General features: G+C 40.0%; 1 protein-coding gene across 11 annotated transcripts in view; it reads right to left on the bottom strand.

The window, feature by feature from the left end:
* DOCK10 (dedicator of cytokinesis 10) overlaps positions 1-25262 on the bottom strand; it is a 266571-nt gene that overhangs the window by 121384 nt on the left and 119925 nt on the right. For all 11 annotated transcript variants that reach the window (XM_078450838.2, XM_078450840.2, XM_078450839.2 and 8 more), the window contains exons 3-4: positions 19077-19166; positions 92-174 (exon numbers count right to left, since the gene is read on the bottom strand). In XM_078450838.2, the coding sequence (XP_078306964.1) occupies positions 92-174; positions 19077-19166 (173 nt within the window). The remainder of the gene's footprint in view (positions 1-91; positions 175-19076; positions 19167-25262) is intronic.

The raw sequence follows: 25262 nt of genomic DNA, 5'->3' as shown, positions 1-25262 counted from the left end.
AACGTGCACGTATTCATGAACAACTGTAGAAGTTAAACTGAGAACATATTTTATACATGGAAAAACCCATTTATATATGACAGGTTCTTACCGGGGTAACTGTCGGAAGTCTCCAGAATATTGTTCATATTTGTAGTTTACCACATACCATTGGGAGCTATAAAATTTACAAGCCTAAAAGAAAAAAATGACAATTAAAAATTATCATTAAAAAAAAATTAGCTGTCCTGGCAAAAAGCACAGTGAATACACTTCATGTCATCTCTGGGGTAGTGTTAACAGGGAGCTATATTAGCGATTTTAAGGTAGGGAAGGGGCTGGGTGATGATAATCATATCATATTTTCTAGTGAAATGGAAATCTAACCTTTCCCAGACTCTTGGAGGAGGAACCATTTAACATATTTATTCTATTTTATGCCATCAAGGAAAGTCTAATTTAATCAGCCCATGAATCATACCATATTCATTACTAACTTCAAGTACAGTCACGTTTTAGTTTTCCTTAGCAACCTTCCATTATTTAACAGCTCTTACTGGTAGAAGATATCATTATTTCTATGTAATCTTTTCATTGTAACTTTAGACCACTTCTTCTTGTCCTTGCATCAGTAACTTATCTCTTCCCCTCTATGTCAGCTGGACTGTCAATCTGAAATCAGTTTTTCAGTTTTACCTCAATGCTTTCTAAGGGTTAGCCTTCTCCATGATTACTCACTGAGTTTTATAGATAGATAGGAATAAAACATGACAAGCGACTTTTTGAAAAACAAAGTTAATAGTATAAAATAACTATCTTACAGTAGTACATAATGGCTGATTTTGCAATGCTGATTGATGGCAAATATTTCCCAAGCACCAACCATGGACCTGGCAGTGGTAGACCACAGAGTGGTAATGGGGATTTCACTAGGTGGCTTTTAAGATTTCTTTCTTTCTTTCTTTCTTTCTTTCTTTCTTTCTTTCTTTCTTTCTTTCTTTCTTAAGTATTTATCTATTTTTAAGAGAGAGAAAGAGAGAGAGAGAGAATAAGCAGGGGACAGGCAGAGAACGAGGGGGACAGAGGGTCTGAAGGGGTTCCGTGGTGCTAACAGCAGAGAGCCTGATGCAGGGCTTGAACTCAGGAACCACAAGATCATGACCTGAGCCGAAGTCGGTCGCTTAACTGACTGAGCCACCCAGGCACCCCTCAGATTCCTTTTGATCCTAAAATTACAGGAACCTGGGGATAAAGCATCTGACATGAGGATTATAAGATCTCGTCCTCTACGGTGAAGAAAATGAGGATCAATGAGCTTCCCACAAGGTGAGAAATAACGACCTGTGGCTGTCTGGAACCGGGAAGGGGACAGGCAAGGAAAGCAGTGGGAGAAGGGTCACTTGGGGTGTGGAAGCGCCAGAAGCAAAGGAAACGCTGCCACTGTCTTTGCAGAAGAGAAAGTGAACAGAACGTGGGAGGGAATGGCCCAAGGGCACTCCAGAAAGGTTGGTGGGGAGCTCTGGGTGCGGGCACCTGGCTCAAGATGCAGGGGGCCCCTGCGTGGCTCAGTCGGTTAAGCGTCTGATGTTGGCTCAAGGTTCATGGGTTTAAGACCCATGTTGGGCTCTGTGCTAACAGCTCAGAGCCTGGAGCCTGCTTCGGATTCTCTGTCTTCCCCTGTCTCTGCCTCTCCCCACCTCTCAAAAATAAAAAATTGACATTAAAATTAAAAAAAAAAAAAGTGCAGGGAAAGGCAGGGAGAAGGGAGAGTGGTTGGGTACCCTCGGCTGCTCTGGATTTCTCTAACCTTGAACTTTCTTGGCACCATGACTCTATTCGTTCAGGACAGCACCCACACACAAGCTGGGGACTGAGGCTGAAAAGCACGTGAGCCTGGGACCAAGATGGGAGGAGGAGGATGTTGGCAGAGAATAGCGGAGAAAACCAGCAACTAGAGAAAACCAGCTGGAGAAAACCAGTAATGGAGAAAACCAGCAACCAAATGAACATGGATAAAGGCAAAGGGAATTCAGGAGAGCGGGGTGGGCTGTGGATGGAGAAGAGGAACGGGGACCACACTGAATATTTAACTAAACGGCAATGAAAATGAATATTTTCCTAAAATGAAATTCCCGAGCCAATTCTGCAAATGCCATGTTTCTGGAAATAAGAAGAGAACCAAGCCCTACTGTGCTCCTTGGATGAAAAGTTCCATCTTCACTTTTTAAAAAAAAAATATTTATTTATTTATATTTGAGAGAGAGAGAGAGAGAGAGAGAGACAGAGAGTCCCAAGCAGGCTCCACACTGTCACCACAGAGCCTGATGCAGGGCTGGATCTTATGAACTGCAAGATCATGACCTGAACCGAAATCAAGAGTCAGACGCTTAACTAACTGAGCACCCAGGTGCCCCCCAAAATGAGTATTTTAATAAAAATAAGTCTTTTATGAAAAATGAGAAGTTAAAAAAACCATGAATGTGTTCAGAGTATTTCTCTCCCTAGTCTGACCCAGTTTGGATTATTTTCTTCGGACAGAATACTCAAAGTATTTTAAAGATTCTCGGCAAAAAAATCGCCAAACCAATACATATTTGTTACAAGAAAAAGGCAAATAGAGGGAACAGCACCGAACCAGGAGCTACAGTGTTTTATTCTTGTTCTGGAACAAACCCATTATTACTGATTTCCCACATGATTTTTGGTCAAACCATTTCACTGATTAGGATCTCAGATTTAGTTAGTGAATAACCAGGATATGAGACTGGATTAGAAGTTTCTGTCCCATAATATCTATGTCTACTCCCCCTACTCTGGAAGTTTAAATGGCACAAAGATGCACTGATTGACTCACTACCCTTTCTTGCTAGGGATAGTATCTTTGTTTAGACATGATAAGCACGTATACTTCATGCATATTTCACATGATACTCAAAATATGCCAAAGGCTTTTACCGAATCTGAGGTATGTATATCCTGAATTTCACAGAATGAGTGTAATGCCTTCTCATATTAGTATAGTCTAGCAAAGAACTACCTCTTTTTTGCTTTGGAGTGGCAAGTGCCTGTCAGATACCGCACTGCAAGGTGCTTTACATATGATTTTAACAAGCACTCGATGAGATTTTATTGTTCTGTTTTTATAAATCACAATGGCAAGGAGAGGCTCAGATCTTTGCCATGATAGAAGTACGACTTCAAACTGGATTTGTCTAACTCTAAAAGTCCCTTCAGCTAATTTATGAGTTGTTTGATGATTGTAGACTTTTTTTTTTTTTTTTTTCTTTTAAGCACATCTGGACCATCATTCCAAATGTCTGTATGGTGTCTGGGAGTCAGACAGACCTGGTTTTGAATTTTGGTGTTAGCTGTGGGATTTCAGTGAAGTAACTTAATTAACTCTAAATGTCTCTATCTGTCTAAATACTACTAACTTCAAAAGGATCTAATAAGGTACTTCCTATAAAACACCTAACAAAGGGTGAGTACTTAATAAACACTTGCTTTAAAAAGAATCGGTTTTGGGGGCACCTGGGTGGCTCAACTGGTTGAGCATCCAACTTCGGATCAGGTCATGAGCCCGCATTAGGCTCGTTGCTGTCAGCCCCGAGCCCCTCCAGATCTTCTGTCCCCTTTCTCTCTGTCCCTTTCCTGCTCAGGGGTGGTGGGGGGGAGGGGACGGGAGGAATACACACAAACACTCTCTCTCTCTCTCTCAAAAATTAATAAACATTAAAAAAGTAAGTTTTCCCAACATGTTTTATTCAATGTATAATTTACATTCACAATAGTTGATAACAACAACTAGTTTTTCTTGATTTATGAAAGCACAGTGTTTTGGAGAGATTTTTAGCTCTATCAGAGAGGTTTGCTTTAATCCAATTCCTTCTGAATTTATTTACTATGTTTCACATATCTGGTGGAGGTGGGTAGCTGAGGATTGGGGTGGAGTAGTTGACCCTTAAAAATCCAGCTAGATCTGTGATTTCTTGGACTCTAAGAAAGCTAGTGCATTTTACAAACACATAAATGTTTCTCCTACAGAGTAATGGCATTTGGGAAATGTTACGCATAGAAAATTATTCTCTATTCTTTGTTCCAGCCCACAGAGTCCCTCTCATTAAGAACTATTTTAATTATGACTACAACTCCTCTTTGTCTGAACACCAAGCTGAAATGACCTGTTGCAAACTCAAAGTCACAGGTCCCATCCGTGCTTGTCACAGTAAGGCACTGGTTCCATTTTCTCCTTACTAACTACCTAGCCCACAACACTGCTTTCAAAATACTGACTCCTATCCTCTTTACAGTGGAAGCTGCCACCAGCTACTTCAAAGGTGAAGACCGTGAAATCCAGCAAAAATCTGCCGAGTTGGCTAATTTTTCCAAACAGCAATGCCCCAATTCACATTTTATTAATTTACTATCTCTGCTCGTTCAGCTTTTATGTTTGCTATCTCTGCTGTTGTTTAGACACAAAAAAAGCTGAGCAAGGTCAACACGCTCCAAGGCTCTTAGACCATTAGGACAGTGCTTCCTAAAGGGCATCGTGTCCGTTAGTTACTAGGGATTGTTAATTAAAATGCAGATTCCTGGGTCCCACATGAGATCCGCTAACTCAGAAGCTCTGTCGGGGCCCTCAAATCCACCATTCTACTGGAGTGACAATGTGGTCCTTGTATTGTCTGCCTATGGACTGGAGGCATTGGGTGGGTCCTGACTTCACACAGTGGGCTCTGAAAATTGGCATTACTCTCTAGCTGAAAGGGCATATATCAACTGCAGCATGTAAACCCCATTTACAGTGGGCATTCAATATTTATGTGAATGAATGTATTTCCTATATCCTTTTTCTTTTGGAAATAACTAAACATGACCCTATGAAAGTTCTAGGAATCTAAATACTTTAGAAAAGGTTAAGCAACTGTACAAGGCACCCTAAAATAATATAAAGAAAATATTTCATCTTTTTCCTTTGCCCCTTTCTCTTTAGAGAATCATCAGAATCAATTCAAATTATGTTATTTACCTCAAAGAGCAATTTGGCTTTGGCAATGTAATCTGTCCTTCTCTTAAAAGGGCTGATTATTAGATTCTGGCTACAGAGTAATAAGCAGATAATAAATGGCTTTTCAGATGAAAATTCTTTTTTTTTTTTTTTTTTTTTTTTTTGTGGGCATAGAGGTTTATTTAATTCCAGGACTAGTTTCTTGCCAAAAAGACATATGCAACCACAAAAGGTGTTCATTGTGGCCCTTAGTCACCACTGGGGTGAATTCTGTGTTTGTAACACGATGGTGGTAATTTCACATTCATGCCAGACTTTATTAAGTTTAGAAGTAATTATGCCTATCGGATGAATGTTGAAAATGCAGCATCATGAAATTAAGTGAATTTAGACAAATTATGTATTGAAAAGATGGCTGGATAACTTACCATCCACACCGAGACACTACAGTGTGAAAGAAGATGTTAGTAGCCAGGCTGGCAGGTAGAACATGAGGCGATCCCTGCAGGACACAGGTTCACTCACCGTGTTGACATTTTAGAGCAAAAGGGAAAAGCCACTGAAAATGTTTTTTTTTTGTTTAATTGGATTACATTTATGTATTCCTTTCCAATGAAATAATTATTTTTTGTAGTATCAAAATAAGGTGAACGCAGTGAGTTTTTACAACGTGTTACTATACTCTTGCTAAAGGAAACAAATGTTTGGACGAAATAAGCGACGTAAATACAGATATTACTCAGTTTCAGAAATCACGGTACCATCTAATTTAATGGAGTTTGGGTCTGAGCTTTCAAACTATTGCTTCATATAAGACAGTGTCACCATGTCTATAAATGTGCATGTACCATGTAAAACAGAATGCCCTATGAAATGCCAACCATAAATGAGAATCATTTTTCAACTATTTTATTACGTTGAATGATAGAGCAGCCTCAAGTAATCCAAACTGAAAGTGAATCAAAATATTTGGCTTATTTATTTATTTTTTTTTTAAGCTGTGCTGTATTAAGGTAGTTGAGCAAACTGTAAAATTAGACTTTCGTAAATCACACCTGTGCCTGACCCAGGACCATACATTCGAATTTCCCAGCTGGATCTCAGAAGTAATTTGTCAAGACATGAAAAATGGATGGTACTGAAAACCTTGGTTATATTATGATTGAATCATTCTTTCCATGTAAGGCATAAAATCTGGGTTGTAATTCAATGCCATTGAAATTTTTAGGTTCAAACTTCAAATGGGCTCTTTCTAAACGTTTTTTATATGCCAGGGTTTTGGGCTCCTCCTTTTGTGTTTTCATCCACTTACCACCAGACATTATAGGATGATTTTTATTATGCAGAAGAGGAAGCCAATTTAGAACGGGAACAGTTTTGCATATTTGGAAGCAAGACCATTATTCTAGGGATTTTGGTGGCTAGACAATAAATTTCTTCAAGGTCGTTAATGTGAAACTCAAAACTATTTTGTTTATTCAGTGTTTTCTATTAGATTTTATCCTAATGGCACTAAAAACTAAATGCATTTGAATTTACCTTGTTTTTTTTTATCTAAAAAATTTTTTAATGTTTTTATTTATATTTGAGACAGAAAGAGACAGAGCATGAGCAGGGGCGAGGCAGAGAGAGGGGGAGACACAGAATCTGAAGCAGGCTCCAGGCTCTGAGCTGTCAGCACAGAGCCCGATTCTGTCGAACTCACCGAGTGTGACATCATGACCTGAGCTGAAGTCCGACGCTCAACCGACTGAGCCACCCAGGCGCCCCATTACCTTTTTTTTTTTTTTTTATGTTTATTTACTTATTTTGAGAGAGACAGACAATGTGAGTGAGGGAAGGCAGAGAGCTAGGAGACAGAGAATCCCAAGCAGGCTCTGCCCTGCCAGTGCAGAGCCTAAGGCAGGGCTCCAACCTAGGAAGCGTGAGATCATGACCTGAACCGAAACCAAGAATTGGATGCCTGACCGACTGAGCCATCCAGACACCGCCCCCCCCCATTGGTTTTTGTATGTTTATTATCTTTAGTGTTATACATTTAGTGTAAAAATAAAATGGGTGAGGGGCGCCTGGGTGGCTCAGTCGGTTGAGCGTCCGACTTCGGCTCAGGTCATGATCTCACGGTCTGTGAGTTGGAGCCCCATGTCGGGCTCTGTGCTGACAGCTCGGAGCCTGGAGCCTGCTTCAGATTCTGTGTCTCCCTCTCTCTCCACCCCTCTGCTGGCACTGTGCCTCTCTTTCTCTCTCAAAAATAAATAAACATTAAAAAATTAAAAAATAAAATAAAATAAAATGGGTGATCCATTCTTGTTCTGGCCATGATAGAAACAAAATTACCACACATAAGTAAGATTAGTTACAATAGAGGACAATAACAAATTTTGATGTGATTTTTCCATTAGTTGAAGTCGCAAAATAAATATAGCTTAACTTACAAGCTTACTTTTAAAAAGTACACACAACATTGGAGTCCCTTAGCCTCCAACAAAGCCTTATTAGTGAATTAAGAGCCTTAGTCTTCAAAACGGAAACAAAATTTTTTCTAATCACACTTATTTTATTCAGAAAGGATAATGGCTTTTTTCTAATCTAGAGAGATTCATTTATTTATTTTTATTTAAAAATTTTTTTCTAGGTTTTACTTATTTAAGTACTCTCTACACTCAGTGTGGGGCTCAAACTCACGATCCCGAGGTCGAATCACATGCTCTTTCGACTGAACCAGCCAGGCACCCTGGAGAGATTTTTTTTTTTTTAGTTTTTTTCCCCAATAGCTTTCAGTAATTTAAATTGTGCATGTGGCTCTGATGTTATAACATAGGAGTTGGTTCTAAAGTGAGGGAAATCTTGCTTACTTTTGTGCTCTGGTATAAAGTTAATGCATGCATGAGAATCATTCATCTGCTGCCCAACGATTCAGAATCAGAAAATAGCATTCATTTTTACTTAATTTATACATGCAAAAAAAAAAAAAAAAACAAAAACCAAAGCCCCAAATCATTTATTAAAAACACTTATTCTTACTTCTGGGTAAGTTTGAGGGCACATTATTCCACATATGAGAGTCACACAATTTGTGCAAAGTACAAAGGCGTTTTGACTAAAAGAATGGTTTCTTTATCCGTGCACATAATATGTAGTTCAAAATTAAACACGAAGCACATGAAGTTATTTTAACCATAAAAGAGAAGTGGAATTCCCCATTTTCGGGAGACAGGATACATTTCATTCTAGTTAGATATGTTTCTTTTAGTTAATAAAAATGGGCAGCATGAAATACATTTTAAGTCATAGCCAAGCCTCCTCTCCCCATAATTTTCTTTGCTATGTCCGGGATCCAAATTGTCTAACATGTTCTTTACTTCGCAACATGATGCGGCTTTTACCTTCAAGATTTATAATTTTCTCTTGAATTAGCTGAATGCTATCTTTCTGGACCCAAATGGTGGAGAAGAAGAGGAAGAGGAAGAAACTTCTCTTTCAATATTATGCTCATTTGATCATATTGTTTCTTATGTTTACAAAAGTGTCCTTAACAAATTCAGCAATATTTTAGTATACAATGTAACAGCCCGCTGAACTATTTTTCACTTCAGCAGCATGGAGTACTTTGAAGGGTTGCCATCCTTTAATTGGGTTTACTCTCAAAATGCCTTGTAGTAAAGAGACAACAATGTACTAACACCTTGTCTGATAAGATAACACACGTTTTCAGGGTTTAACCTGCTGTAATCAGGTTGTCCTCAGTCTCTGAAACTATCCTGTTAACGAACTACCAATGAGTCTGAATACCCAAATCCAGCAGACTCTTCCTTATGTGATACCGTTTTGGCATTTCATGCCATGGATTTGTACTTGCTAAGGACTCTTCTTTAATTCTGAGAAATCAGTTTCTTCTTGTTTTCTGCATCTCTCTTTCCACTCCATTTCCACTGCCGAAGCAGGACCTGCTTTACCAGCCCCTTAAGCAGGAATGTGGCCCAAGGACTCACGTCCCAGCTCCAGCCAGGTCCCTGTGGCATTTCTGGGTAACCTCTTCCAGGCTTAAAGCCTCACCTTTCAAATTCAGAGCAGCTGCCCATCCCTTCCTCCTGTGTGGACACCTACCTACCTCACTCCTTCTTGGGCATCTCTCGTCTCGATATACATGTTGGTCAGTGGCATCCTCTTCCTTGTTTCATCCATCCCTGCTTGAGCAATCTTTGCTTGCTTCTGGCCGTCTTATTTAAATTACGGGCAAAACTATCTAGCTATGAGCCCAAGCCAGATATGTGGGAGTAGTCCCCAACATATTCCTCTCCCTTGCTCTCTTTTCAGTCACCAACTTCTGCCAATGTCACATCTTTCATAGCCCTTTACTGTCACCATAATCATGCTGCCGTATGTTCGTGTAGGTCTTTAACCCAGCTGGCCTATTAAAATAGTCTTCTATGTGTCCAACTTCCCTTCAGTCTTATTCATCCCCCTCAAGCAAATCAATCCAGTCTCTTGTCTGCCTTTAGCTATTTTTTTTTTTTTTCCTAACAGGTGAACCTGACTTTGTTTTTCTATTTTACAGTAGTACTCCTGAGTTACTTATTAGATTGTGTTGCAAAATTCTGACCAGTGGTCTCTTAAATTTTGGCCTGGTGGTGAGCTTTTTTTTTTTTTTTAATTGTTTTAGTTTTGTTTTTTTTTTTTTTTTTTTTTTCATTTATTTGTTTATTTTGAGAAAGAGAGACAGAAAGTGTGTGTGTGTGTGTGTGTGTGTGAGCTGGTGAGGGGCAGAGAGGAAGAAAGAGAACCTCGAGCAGGCTGCACAGTGTCAGCGCAGAGCCTGATGCAGGGCTCGATCCCATGAATGGTGAGATCATGACCGGAGCTGAAATCAAGATCAGACACTTAACGCTAACGGAGTGAGCCACCCAGATGCCCCTGGTGTTCCTTGAAGGCAAGGACTGTGTTACATCCATTTGGTATCACAACTTAGAAAGTGATAAATGTTGTTGAATAATAAATCCAGTCCAATGTTTCAGGCAGCGGGACAAGACCCTTCTCTGAATACATTTTGTATGTGATCCAGAGTAACAGCATAAATCAGTGGGAGAAGAATTTTCTATGTGAAGAATTTAGCCCTTTGTAAACAGAGGGTAATTAGCTCCACCCAAATGAAGTGAGAAGCAGTTTCCGCGGACATCTAAAGCAGTAGCTTTAAGCCAGTTTACATTTACTTCTTGGACCAGAGAGAAAAATAATCCAGTAATTAGGTAAGGGGTTGAGACAAGAAATTTAAGGGCTGGAAAATGGTGTTTCTCTGAACTTTATGAGCAGTATTATTTACGACAAACTTTGGAATTAACCTTGTGTATACTTGTAATTTGCTACATGGAAACCACATTTGGGGTTGTGGCCCAGCATTGCAAGAGGTTTACACTCAGAACACAGGTAGACATTTTGGATTCTAATGGTAAAAGCTTTATCCATGAAAAGAAAGACACAATTTATTTGATACTTTGGGAGCTTTAATATTCTTTCTCTTCATCACTGTCTGCTTTAATGAAGTGCATGTCAAGGTTCACCTAATAGATTCTGTTTTACTTGAGCTGTATTGTGCCCCTAGTTTCTGATGATCTCCTTCTATCAGATTTATATCAGCATTTCTCAAAGATATGTTTCCAGATACATGGGGGAAAACGGACAGAATTTCTCCATGGTCAAATAAATATGGGAAATATTATATGCCCTATTCCCTTCTGAGACAGTCTCCGTGGGTATTAGCAAGTTAACGACTGAGGGTGTGTGTATGTGTGTGTGTTTGTGTCCCGTGGACATCCTGTAGACCCGGCTGTCTGCAGAACATTCTCTGCCCATGTGAAACTGGCGTCTGCTCTGATCTCAACCATTTGTTCTGCTGATTTTTAGGGTAGATTTCCTATGAAAGCCTAGAGATTTCTACAACATTTATTGTCTGTGTTAAGTCTGATTTGTATTTCCTATTCAGTCCTGGGTTCTGTTTCATTATTTTTTTTTACCTAGAGAACTCCACAATTTCTAGTCTAGAACCGCTGCTTAAGATCTAAACTTTTCCTTGCCCTAATAACCTAATATTGTCTGGATGAGAACAGAACACAATCAGTGTGTGTGTATGTGTGTGTGTGTATTCATATATAACAGTAGATGTAGATATAGATATTTGCTTCTATTCTTTTAATGTTTCCATAACTCTCAAATCCCTGAGTGTTTTATGTCTTGACCAAAGCGATGCTTGGATTCTCCAATTCATGCCTTCTTATTTCATCATTATTCTACTCCTGCACCAGATTGATTTCCAGAAATTGCAGAGGGCTTTGTTGGCAGAGTAACTTGCTATACCTCAGTACTTTGTTGGTATCTCTCTTGGCCATTCAACTCAAGTGGTCCCTAGACCCTTACCCTCTGTTGGGCCACTGTACCATTCTCGATTCTTTTTGTTTTCATCTTTTTGTTGAGAGACCAAACCAAGAGCTTAGCTTTAATTAGTGTTCTAAGCATCTGGCTTTATATTATTCTTTTGTGTATATCAAAATAAAAACTTTGCTATGGAAGTTTTGCTTAAGAAGTCTGCATCCTGTTTATAGATCCCTTTACTGGTTCCCCTAACCCCCAGTGGGAGGAAGGGGGGGGGTGGTGCTTTTTTTTTCTATCACGGAAGTGTTTGATTTTTTAAATAGTTATACATGTTGATTTTAAGCCACTTATGAGAATCAGATAAAGGCAGTGCTCCCCAGTTGTGATTTTCCAAGTGTTTTCATATCATTGCTGTATTTATTTTTAGAAACACAGCATTGGAGTAATGAATATGCTGGTTTAGAGATAAAGAAACTGAGGTAGAAAAGTTAAATGTTTATCAAAATGAAGGGCATGTTCCCTTGTGAACAGTGGAAATGTCCACATCAGGTCAGGCTATTAATTTCATGGTTTAAAGGAATTTCTCAAACAGTCAGAGGGAGCCAAGTGGGTCAGGGCACGGAGCCTGAGGGTCAGAGAGACCAGAGGCTTAATTATGGCTCTATGTGAAGTGGAGCAGCTTAATCATTCGGAACCTGTTTTCTAGGCTGTAAATCGAGGTAGGGCTCAAAAGTATACATAGATGTGCATTTTGCTCAACTGTGGCTTGATGTTTAATTTCTCATAACTTTGTGAAGTTCTCTGCTGCATGGGGAAATAAGCCTGCACTCTTGCGTGGGGAACAGTTAGCCTTACATTGACGAGATAGGGGAGAGGATTAACAGCCGATAAACCAGAAGAGGGACAGACCGTTCATTTTATTGAAACTCCTATGAAAACAGATGAAGTCATTCAAGATTAAAAAAAGAAAAGAAGGCTCGCTGCCTTTCAAAAGGAGCCGAGAATTGTCAAAACAGAGCGAAGTGCGAGATCATTCCAAATTAGTATTGAACTGGATGTGTTTAAATTAGATTCGTGCCAGCCTGCTGCCTAGCAACCACAGTATTTGTCCTTGCCACCCCGTGGGGAGCCACAGGGCATCTAGTGCAAGGGAGGACCACAAAGGCTGCTTCGCCCGATGCAGCAGCGGCGGTAAGGGAAACACGTGTTTCTCCAAAACGTCAAGGAATCCCTTTCAGTGCTGGCTTAATCTGGTTTCGAAAATACAGCCGATATTTCTCAAAGTGCGGGCCAATAACTGTATGCATCAGAGCCACCCAGACAAAACTGGGGCGGGATTGCCAGGGAGAAGACTGAGGGACGTGTTCCTTCCAGAGGGCAGCCTTAGTAAAGCATCCTCCGGGCACTTACTGTCAAGGTTAAGAGGCCAGAAGCCATTGCAGGGAGACAGCAAGGGTGGGGATATGCTGGCTCTGTCTCTTCCCACCTGTATGACGCCGAACACCTGCTTAATCTTTCCCTAAAAGTTGCCTCATCGTTACAAGGTTGCTGCTGCTGTAGCATCTGCTTATAATTACTGCAAGTAAAGAAAGGTCTTAGAAGTGTATCTGGCACGAAGAAAGTAGTCAATAAACGTTAGCTGCTATTCCCTACCGTGGTCAAGACTTTTGGCCAGCGGAATTCTCTGAGGTCATTTCTCAGTCTTAACCCAGCTTTCTGGTGACCCTTTCTTTTTATTTGCTGTCTCCAGGCTTGGGTATTCATGTTCTACCACCATCACGTGGTATTTGTAACTGGGATTTCTCTTCTTCCGACCCTATAAGTACAGGCTTCCCTTTATTTTATATCCTTAAAACAAGCAAGCTATGGCAGTTTTCACAGCTAGTGACGCAGAAAAAATTCTCAGGTTAAAAAAAAGAAAAAGTTTCTTCCCAGGCTTCCTCTTCTTTCTTTTCTTTTCTTTTCTCTACTTTAGATCCATGCAGTTGAGAACAATATAACGAGTCATTTACGTTACCCAGATAAATGCTCTGTCCTGAGACGTGCAACACAAAAAGTACGACAGATACCTGGGATCTACGGTAAAAGACACTGTACTTGACTTCTCTTTGGAGCAGTTCTTAGGAGAAAGGAGAAGCTGCGGGTGGAAGTTAGAAATGGAGGAATAACCCCAGGCTGCAAGTAGTTGAAAGGTAGGCACAAAGTTAACGGGAAGAAATTTCACCCCAGGGGAAATAACAAGACACTGTCAGAGTTTGTGGCCAACCTGTTCTGTTCTCCACCGAAGTTGACATTCTCAGAGAACTACAGAAATAAAGGGGGTCAACCTGGCCATTTGAAGTCGTGGTACAGAAGTTCAGGAGAGCAATGACAAAACTAAAGACATCTGAAACCCCCAGAATAGCCTTAGAAGTCTCCAGTGTTGTACTCATCTTCTTTTTAGGCTGCCTTTTCCTTGGAAAGTGGCTAAACCTGACACCTTGGCTGGATCCAGAGATTGGGGGTGGCGCTTCTGAATCATCCTGAGATTTAGGACTTAAGCTCATGGGGCCCACCACGAAGGCATACCAGATAATAAAACAAGCAGGTGGGAAGAGGCAAGGGCATTAGCAGGCTGGCCACCAAATCCAAGGTCTCAAAGCCTCGGGGAGCAGACAACCCAGAGCAGAGGGCTAAGAATCCCTGATTCATGTGAGAGCAAGTTTTTCACAGCCTAAAACAGACTGCTGGAAACCTGGAAATAGACAAATCCCCAATGCACCCAGAAAGAGGTAAAAAGATCATGACATGAATAGTCCCTAAAATCGTGGAGATGTTTATAAATCCACAGTAGTTTTATTACAAGTGATTATGAATGGACTGTATCAGATGAACTTAACTGGCTTCTATGACAGGCAGACAAGCCCAGTGGTTGGACTCATAAAGTGAAATGCATAAGGGATTTTGATCATTCCATATGACATTTTCATTATCAAAGTCAAATTATAATAATAAAAAAAGAATCTGATATGGTCTTTAAGGCGACTTGCAGCTCTCAGAATAAGGTTGGATTTTAACGTTTGGAGACAATTTTACAAGAGACACTTGGGTGGCTTCCAATTCTGAGAGCATTTGAAGATGTATTTCCAGTAATTTTTTCACAAAATATTTTTTCACCACAAAAATGCCCTTGTAACACAGTATAGAACATATAAACTGAGAGCCAATTTCCTCTCTTCCCCTTACAATCCCAAACTTGTGACATAACCAATGTTATGAGTTTATTCTACATTTTTCATACTTTTTTAAGGCTTATATAAATAAGCCATATTTATGTATATACTTACAGGTTTTATACCTTCAAGATATCATAGTATATATTCTGTAACTTACTTTTTTCTCTTAACAACATATCATGGGCATCCAAGCTAATACATTTATTTATTTATTTATTTATTTATTTATTTATTGTTTATTTGTTTTTGAGAGAGAGAGAGAGAGAGAGAGAGAGAGAGAGAGAGAGTGAGTGGGGGAGAGCCAGAGAGAGAGGGAGACACAGAATCTGAAGCAGGCTCCAGGCTCCGAGCTGCCAGCACAGAGCCTGAGGCAGGGCTCGAACTAATGAATCGCGAGATCAAACCTGAGCTGAAGTCAGATGCTTAACCGACTGGACCACCCAGGTGCCCCCAAATTACGTACATATAAATGTATTAACTTGGGAGAACCTGGGTGACTCAGTCGGTTAAGCATCCGACTTCAGCTCAGGTCATGATCTCACGGTTCGTGGGTTCGAGCCCCGTGACAGGCTCTGTGCTGACAGCTCAGATCCTGGAGGCTGCTTCAGAGTCTGTGACTTCCTCTCTCTCTCTGCCCCTCCCTCACTAGCTCTCTCTTTCTCTCAAAAATAAAACATTAAAAAAAATTAGAAATAAAATAAATACATCTAATTTTTATTGGTTACATATTATTTTAAAATACAGATGTGCCAAAATTTATTCAACCCCACTCTTACCAACTGATATTACAATTTGGTCAGTGCAACAATACTTAACCCTGTAATTATACTTTTATGCTCTAGTGTTTTTTTAATAACACACATGTTACATATGTATATGCACTACTTAAAAGGTACATTAGAATTACATCTGGGGGCCTGGGTGGCTCAGTCAGTAAGCTTACTTGACTCTTGGTTACGGCCCAGGTCATGATCTCATGGTTTGTGAGTTTGAGCCCCACGTGGGGCTCTGTGCTGGCAGTGACGAACTTATTTGAGATTCTCTCTCTCTCCTCTCTCTCTGCCCCTCCCTCACTCATGCTCTTTCTCTCTCCCAAAATAAATAAATAAACTTTACAAAAAAGAATTACAGAATTACATCTCAAAGGTTACAGATATGTGAGTATTATAAACACTGTATGATAATGTTTATTTCCCATATTCCCACTGTCACTAAGTATTACTCATCTTAAAATTTTTCTTCATTCAAGTTTCATACATCATATTTGTTTTAATTTACATTTTCATGACTGTAAGTGAAGCTGGCAACTTTTTGTGCCCCTCTCTTTGAACTGTGTGCTCCTGTCTTTTGCTTATATTTTCTTGTGTTATTATCTTCGTATTACTTTGTAAGAGTTTGAAAATTAGGAATGTGTGCATGTGTCACAAAAGATATAAAGAGTTGCAAATAATTGCTCTGATTAAATGTTTTCTTTTGACTTTATTTATGGTACCATTAATCATATAGAAATGCAAATTTTTTATTTGCTTAAATCTGTTTCCCCTAAATTTCCACTTAAAATGTTTTCCTGTAGTTTTAATATTTTTGTTTTTAAAATTTAAATAGTTTCTATCCACTTGGAGTTAATTTTTACGTTAATGTGACCTGGAGTCCTAACTTTATTCTCATCCAGAATGAATAACCAAGTGGTATTCATGAAATTGTCTAACCTGAGAGATATTTGAGAATTTGAAGTGCCATAATTTGTCAGTTGGTATGTAACCGTATTTACTTGGATATATTTCTAGATACCCTATTTCATTTCACGGATTTATTTTTTTATTCCAGAATGGAATAAAATGGAAAAAGATGGAGAGCGTCACAATGTTTTTAAGCTAGCATTTTCTTTAATACCAAAGTGAGGGAAGAGAACTAGAGATAATTTCACTCATGAATATAAAAGCAAAAACATGAAATAAAATACTCGCAATTTGAATGGAGTATTAAGGTAATAATACAATTTGAATAAGAAAGTTTACACCAGAAATACAAATATGGATCCTGCAGATCACAGAGCTAAATTCAAGGGGTAAGAGAGCATCAGAGATACTAAAGGCCTATCCCTAAAACCAAAAGTAAGACAGGATGGGGGCCTCTGGGGGGCTCAGAGGTTAAGTCTATGACTCTTGATGTCAGTTCAAGTCATGATCTCACCGTTGTGAGATCGAGCCCTGCTTTGGGCTCTGCACTGACCACGGAGCCTGCTTAAGATTCCCCTTCTCCCTCTTCCTCTGCACCTGCACCGAATGCATTCTCTCTCTCTCTCTCTCTCTCTCTCTCAAAAAAAAAAAAAAAGAAAAAAAGAAAAAAAGAAAAAAGATAGGATGCCCAACATGAGCATTATTATTCAATCCCTGGTTTCAGGGATATCAGATAATAAAATGAGGCAAGAATTAACAAAAAACGTATACAGTTATTAGGAACTAGGACGATCTTAATTGTTTGCAGATGATATGACTACACACTTAAACGTCAAATAAGAATGATAAATGGTGTCTTTCTATGTGCAAAAAAATAAAATAAAGGAAAAACGAATGAAAACAAAAATTAACATTACAAAGAACTATTAGGATAAGGAAGATTAGTGAGGTAGCCATATATATTCAAAAGCCACAGTTTTTCATTTTTTAAAATTTTTTTACATTGATATATTTTTGAGAAACAGAGTGAGACAAAGCGCGAGCGAGGGAGGGGCAGAGAGAGAAGGAGACACAGAATCTGAAGCAGGCTCCAGGCTCTGAGCAAGAGGTCAGCACAGAGCCTGACGAGGGGCTCGAACCCACAAACTGTGAGATCATGACCTGAGCCGAAGTCCCATGCTCACCCGACTGAGCCACCCAGGTGCCCCAACAGTTTTTTTATTTTATTTTTTTTTAACATCAGCAATGTAAAGCAAAAAAAGGAACTGGATTTAACAAATTCTCACATTTTCAACAAAGCTATAAAGTTCTTGGAAATAAATTTAACAACAAGCTGAAGATTTTTACCCAAAAGTGCAATATTTTACGGAAGAACATTCAAGAAGAATTGGTTGAATATTCCTGGTAAGGAATTCAGGAGCATAAATGTTTCAAATCCTACCTAAGTTAACACATATTTACATATTTACTGAAGAATGTTACTAGACCTTGTCTCAGTGATTCTGATTTTCTGGTGTAGAAAATGATTTGCCAACTCTTTTTTAAACTGTGATGTCCTACCAGATATTGACTTCCTCTAAGGGGGTGCCTGGGTGGCTCAGTCGGTTAAGTGTCCGACTCTGGCCCAGGTCATGATCTCACGGTTCGTGGGTTCAAGCCCTGTGTCGGGCTCTGTGCTGACAGCTCAGAGCCTGGAGCCTGCTTAAGATTCTGTGTCTCCCTCTCTCTCTGCCCCTCCCTAGCTCATGCTCGCACTCTCTCTCTCTGTCAAAAATAAATAAACTTAAAAAAAAAAAAAAGACTTCCTCTAAGGTGACTGTAAAAAAAATATTATGGTACTGATGTCACATATATTATTTTTATCAGTCAATGTGAAAATAGCATACTCAGATATCCTGATGTTATCTGAACCTGCACTTTTTCCTTTTTTCTTTTAACTCCTTAGAAGGTAGTGTAATTTAATGTAAACTTTGGGAAATAAATATGGAATTGGAAAAAAACTCATAAATAAATCTATGGCAAAGGATTTGGACTGAATAGTATAACATAAAATGTGCATGATTAATACAGATTGATATGTATGCTAATAAAGCTAGCTTATATTCATACACATATGTTTGAGAGCTGAGAAAAGGTTTTGTTATTAAACTAAATCCTAATTGGGGATACACCGTTTTCTCTCAGGATTCTATTTGGCCTGTGCTGAATTTTCTCATTGCATTTTCTGTAAAGGAAGGGCTAGCTTCATTTATTCATTCAACCAATATCTTTTAAGTAGCTGCCCTAAAGCATCCCTTAGTCTGCTCAGAAGAAGGAGCAAGGTTGTAGGCCTCTCTTATATCATCAGAATGCAAACAAATGCTTTACCAAAAGGTTTTTATCATAGCCACAGGGTTTTACCATTAACTATTTCCATAGTTAGTACTTGAAAAAAAAAATGTATCTCTTAACATAGAAACTCTGTTATCCAAAATTCTCACATATGGTGGCCTTTCCCACAAGTCAGTCTAGGTAAGCAAAATAAAATTATCCTCTGTTAAGAACACACAAATATTTCTCAATGTGACGATTTTAAGGGAAGTAAAAACAAAAGGAAAAAAAAGCCCCAAACTTAAAGAGTCACCACACAACGAAACATAATTAACAGGAGAATGGAAAGAATCTAGACATGATGAGGGCTGAAAAGGAACAGCTCATCATCGCATCTGGAATTCTATACTGAAAAGGAGAGGAAGACAATAATAAAAGGGAGCTGTGTGGAGCCCCCCCCCCCCCACCCCAGGAGAAAACAGAGTTTATAAAGTAAAGGATGGGAATCATTGCATTTACCTCTTTCACCAGCAAATTTTCTGCTTTGTGTTCTGCGTCTTCGGGTACCGTTGAGTACAGTGTGCGGATATCCCAAGACACGGTGGCCGTCTGGGGAGAACAATGAAAAGAAATGAAGCTCTCCAACCTGGAAGCACTGAGTAGACCACCCTACCGAAAACCCAATAGAAAAGTGCTTTAGATCTTAGCATCGGACAGTAAAAGGAGACAGAGAAATTTACATCTCTAGGAGACAGAAGCCAAACCTCCCTGAGATTGCCTCTGCCAGCATCCTTACAAGTACTGGTTTATCACAGAGGCTCATCGCGTAAAGCTCTTTCACTTCCCTGCAGGGAACAAAAGTTGGGGCATCTATATATTTTGCCTAGCTTATTTCTATTGTATCTTTTGTTGTTGTGAATCCCGAGACACAGTTGAAGTGAAAGAGAAACCTTACAAAAGCATCAGTATTTTAATCCTATTGTAAATAGTTTCTCGAGATTCCACAAGGTAAATTTAACCTTTTTTAGAAGCTCTGAGTGTGTGTGTGTGTGTGTGTGTGTGTGTGTGTGTGTAGCCACCATTTTAGGGGTGAGAAGAAAGAAAGGATGTTCAGTAAACCTGGATCTTGAGGAAAAAGACTCATGTTCTTGGTGTCTTTATTTTTGTTAAAATAAACAAAATGTTTTCAACTTCAATGCTCAACAAACGACTTTGCAGTAAATGAACAGACATAAAAAGTAATAAGATGTCCAAAACAGGATTTCATAGATTGTTTCCTCTTTACATGACATATAGTCCTCAGCTCCATCAAGCTGGGGGAAGTATGAGACACCCTAAAAACGGTGACTTTCCATCACCAGCCACCAGCTTTCTTTAGTCTGCACTCCGTGGCTTTCCAGAAGCGTTGGGGTGACCAGTCTGTTCACATCCATGGCACCAAACAGCTGGGGTCTTTCCTTTTGTATATCTCCAAATCCACAAATGATTCATCAGAGTTTCTAAAGCACAACCTAAAGTTCCTTTGAATTGTTCTAGATGAAGGGCATTTTCCCTAGACTCATTAATGAAACAGATGAGATTCCCAACACCCCTCCTTAGTTTTGGAGAAGACGGGTAGGAAAGGGGTCCAGGGAATGGGGTCCTCCGAGAGCACGGCTTCTGTGACAAGCTCTACCACCAAGGGCAGCATCATACCTGTTCTTCTAGTCCCAGACTCGTATTTTCTTCAAACCCTCCTTTTTCTTCGCTCTTAATATAAGCTCCATGAGGGCAAGAGCTTTGATCTCTTTTGTTCACTGCTCTAACCTCAGTGTCCAGTGGGGCATTTAAATACTTGTTTGTCGAATGTGTTGAGTGTGTGTGAATCGGGATGTGTGGGTTCTGTGCATATGTGTGTGCGTGTCTGCGTGAGCGTGTGTGATTAGGTGTAGTGCACGAGCGTGTCTGTGCGTGTGCATGAGGATGATGGATGATGGTGTGCTGTGTTTGAGTGTGCATACGTTGTGTCAGTGAGCGTGTGGTGTGTGTGTGCGGCATGTGACCACATGCATGTCTGTGCACAGGTATGCTGTGTGAGTGTGTGTGTGTGTGCCTTCATGTGCATAGTTTGGACGCTGCGAAAGAGGAAGAGTGTCATGTGAGCCCGACAAAATCAGAGGATAAAAAATAATGAGGAAACAAAGTTCTAGATACATCCTAGGACAAAATTCAATGCTCATCCTAAAATGCAGTGTAGACGGAGCTCTCCTGATCCATGCATCTGCCCCAGGATGTCACTGCAGTTGTGTGAACAGGGTGTAGAAGTTCTCTGAGGCCATGGCTACCAATCAAGCCAACTGCAGATACACCCACGTGAAGTACGATAGGGCCGATTTAGGACTTAGTATTATTTAGATTTTACATTTTTGATTCCTTTTGGGTTCCCTCTTTCAAGTTGCTTCTTATATGTTGTGCACTCTGTTAGAAGGTAAACAGTACATACACTCTACTGGAAGTCTGGAGTAAAAGATTAAAATCCATACCTAAATTGAGTTTTCCAGATCATTGCGGGATTTCAATTATCTGGGTGTAACTTGTTTCCTGTTTGGGTAGATAATTCTCAGATACACAGTGTCACCGGCTTGGTGTTTACAGGGAACATTATATATATCTACTGGCAAGATCAGGAATTTTTTTCTCTAATTAAAAAAATTTTATATTTCAGTCATTATTTTAGAATACATTTTTTTATACAAAAAAGCAAAATATTATTCCTTTTTCTCATTATCCCATGCAGTCTCTTATTGGTTTCTTGTTTTTTAAAAAAGTAGTAACAGCTGCTCTAAAATATTCCAAGTCTGATGGAAAGCAGAGTAACACGGCTCAAATGTAAATTTCTTAGGAAGTTATTTATACCCAGTGCCCCACTAAGATCACTGCTTTCTGGTATAATACAGTCAGGATACTGAACTGGCTTAAGAAATTTTTTGTTTTCTTTAATGGTCAATTTCTGGATATGGACTCAGGATTCAAGTAATAATGGTCACATAGCTACTTGTAGTAAAAATAGAGCCCCAATACATAATACATACGTAATGTATGAGATTGGAAATTCACTCAAGTTGGGATTTATAAAAACTTTATAATCATGTGTATAATCATGTGTACAATGGCTATGAGTGATTCCTGATGACCTCCAGTTATGAAATCATGTTCTTTGGTTTTTTTTAACGTTTATTTATTTTTGAGAGAGAAAGACACAGAGTGCGAGTGGGGGAGGGTCAGAGAGAGAGAGGGAGACACAGAATCCAAAACAGGCTCCAGGCTCTGAGCTATCAGCACAGAGCCCGACGCGGGGCTCGAACCCACAAACGGTGAGATCAGATCTGAGCCGAAGTCGGATGCTTAACCGACTGAGCCATCCGGGCACCCCTCATGTTGATTCTTAATAAGACAACTGGGGCTGAATCACCCTCACGTAACCATGTGTTAAATCTAAAACGTTATTTTACAACTTGCATGGACTTACTGTACATCTAATCCCTTGCACAGAATACACAAGGTATAAGAAAAGAAATGCACATGTAATGAACGCCTGTGACATGCTATTGATCTCAGCTATATTTTGTTGTGATACTGGAACATGTGGCTGAAAAAGCAGAGAGCCTCCATAAAGTTTCAGCTTTCAGAACTGTGGCACTTCTACTGATGTCTTATTTCCTTAATGCGTCTCCACTGAAGCAAAAATAAATTCATCAAATAAAAAGTGAAGTATGCAGTCATATTTGTTAAGGGGATTAATATGGTTACAAAGAATTTCTTTTCTGAGAATTAGATGCTTTCAGACCACTACAAATTGCCTTGGCCACAGCAGACTTCCTGTTCTCTTTTCTAAACCTTCTGCTTGACAATTAGTAGAGCTCAGTTGCATGAAACGGATCTGAGACAGCACTGGAACTGAGCCGCAGTCCTCTTTTGGTGGTAGAGTTTTATAAGGGGCCTACTGTCCAGAGATTAGGCATTTGGAAACATGAACTGTCATTTTATTTATGAAATGAGGCATGCAGGCTTGTGTTTATAATTTCAGGTCCATGCTATTCAGACATCTTCGACGACAGCCCTGTCACTTTCTGGTTCCTTCCACTCTTTAGTGGGTAGTCTCTGTGGCTTTGTCACAGCCACCATTCTGCTGGCTAAAATGACCACAGAAGACTTCATTCTAAGCACATCACGGCCATTTCGCAATTGGCCAAAAGCCACGGGTCAAAGTCTAAAAAAAAAAAAATGAGGCTGCTTTTCCTATCCTGGGCCTGAGCAAAGCTTCCTGACAGTACTATAGATCCCAGCTGCTCAAAAAAGAGAGCAAAAATGATGCTGTTTATAGTAATTAATCAGTCTGAGCTTGAGAATTCGACAAGTCTTACAATAAAGTCTATTAACAAACATTTCCCAATACCTTCCAAGCTAAGCACGTGTTTAAAAATGATCTTCACCTAAATTTCTCAGATTAAGACACCGATACGGCCTTATATTCTAGTAGATACTTATCCTACATTAGTTGCTTGAAAAACATTTTGTACCACTTTCAGAAGAGTGTTGTCATGATTTTGTTTTATTTTTTTTTAAGTACATGAGAATATCACTTTAACACCTTTGTTGTGCCCCCCTACCAATAATTCCCTCTTCGATCATTTATCTTACTTTTAAAAAACATTTTTATGTTTATTTATTTTTGAGAGAGAGAAAGAGAGAGAGCACAAGTGGGGGGAGGGCAGAGAGAGAGAGACACAGAATGCGGAGCAGGCTCCAGGCTCCGAGCTGTCAGCACAGAGCCCGACGCGCGGCTCGAACTCACGAACCATGACATCATGGCCTGAGCTGAAGTTGAAGGCTTAACCAATTGAGCCACCCGGGTGTCCCTCATTCATTTATTTTTTAATATGAGTTAAGGTGATGCACAACAGACATTAGTTTCAGGCGTACAACATAGAGACCGGACAAGTCTATACATTAGGCTATGCTCACCTTAGTTACCGTCTGTCACCATACTACACTATTACAACACCACCGATCATATTCCCTATGCTGTGTCTTTATTCCCATTACTTATTCCCTGTGCTTTAGGGGGGAAGGTCCTTCTTGTTTTGCTGCAGTTAAAGTGTATGGGAAACGCACAAAAAGTGAGCAGCTCCCCATCGCTGGACAGTTGTTACCATCCAGGCAAGTCAAGCGTTGAGACTTTACCTATCACAGTATTTAAGAATATAAGTAGGGAAGTGCCTGGTCGCCCAGTCGGTTGAGCGTCCGACTTCAGCTCAGGTCACGATCTCATGGCTGGTGGGTGCGAGCCCCGCGTCGGGCTCTGTGCTGACAGCTCAGAGCCTGGAGCCTGCTTTGGATTCTATGTCTCCCTCTCATTCTGCCCCTCCCCACCTCATGCTCTCTTTCTCACTCTCCCTCTCCCTCTCTCCCTCTCCCTCACTCTCCCTCTCTCAAAAAGTAAATAAACATTGAAAAGTAAAAAAAAAAAGAATAGAAGTAGGGAAGTTTGGAGACCTGGTTCTAGGTTTTGTTTTTTTTTTTTTTACCCTTGGATTAGCTAATCACTGAGCAAGTCACTTCCCTTCTTTTTCCGTGATTTATTTTCCAGGCTCCACAACGTGTCTTGCCTCCTCTCTGGAGGACGTTAGGACGAAACATTTTACATATGCAAGAATGTGAGCACTCACAGAACACCGTGCTCCAACAACATACTTATCGCACCAGGACCTCCCCTTGGCAAGGACTCAGAGGCTGTGGTCTGAGTTCTCTTTCCAAGGAGGCACAGGGAAGAAGCCTGCTTGGTGTGAGGCCTGCACACGTGGCCCCGTGACAAGCAATGGCCTAAGACACAAGCCAACCCGCCACACATCATTAATATGCCTGCTCACATTCCTTCTTCTGCTGCAGACATATTCCTGCACTAGCCTTATTATGCGGTCTCTTCCTCCTCTCCCCTTCCCTTCCCTTCCCTTCCTTTCCCTTCCCTTCCCTTCCTTCCCGTCCCCTCCCCTCCCCTCCCCTCCCCTCTCCTTTACTTTCCTCACTCTTTCTTAACCTCAGGCTTAGTATAGGTGCCAGCTCTTTCTGAAAATCTTCTCTAATTCATCCAGTGCACATTTTCTCGTCTCTGAACTATAAAATTTACTGTCTGTATCATATATGAAGTCCACAGCTCAACTGTAGAATATTTTAGACCCAAAAGCTCTGCTGGTGATTAATTCAGCCAATATATATGTATATATTGCTGGTCTGTAAGCAAGCCACGTCAAATCTGCTTTGGGAATAAAATAAAACAATATATGAAATATTTTCCCATGTTTTGTATTGTTTTTTAATTTGTTCCTTTTATTTAAAACATTGTTTCTGAGTTTATTTATTTTGGGAGAGAGAAAGCACAAGCAGGGGAGGGACAGAGAGAGAGGGAGAGAGAGAGAGTCCCGAGCAGGCTCTGCATTGCCAGCACCGAGTCTGATGCAGGGCTGGAACTCACGAGTGTTGTTGGGATATAATTGACATGCCATAAGGTTCACCCTTTTACATGTTTATTTACTCTGAAAGAGAGAGAAGGGGCAGAAGGAGAGGGAGAAAGAGAATCCCAAGTGCCTCCACGTTCGGCATGGAGCCCTTTGTGGGGCTCTATTTCACAACTGTGAGATTACAACCAGAGCCGGAATCAAGACTCAG

The sequence above is a fragment of the Panthera onca genome, chromosome C1, assembly GCF_046562875.1.
Source record: "Panthera onca isolate mPanOnc1 chromosome C1, mPanOnc1 haplotype 2, whole genome shotgun sequence".
Classification (NCBI taxonomy): domain Eukaryota; kingdom Metazoa; phylum Chordata; class Mammalia; order Carnivora; family Felidae; genus Panthera; species Panthera onca.
Note: the sequence above shows the minus strand (reverse complement) of the source record. Positions and strands in the feature narration are given on the sequence as shown.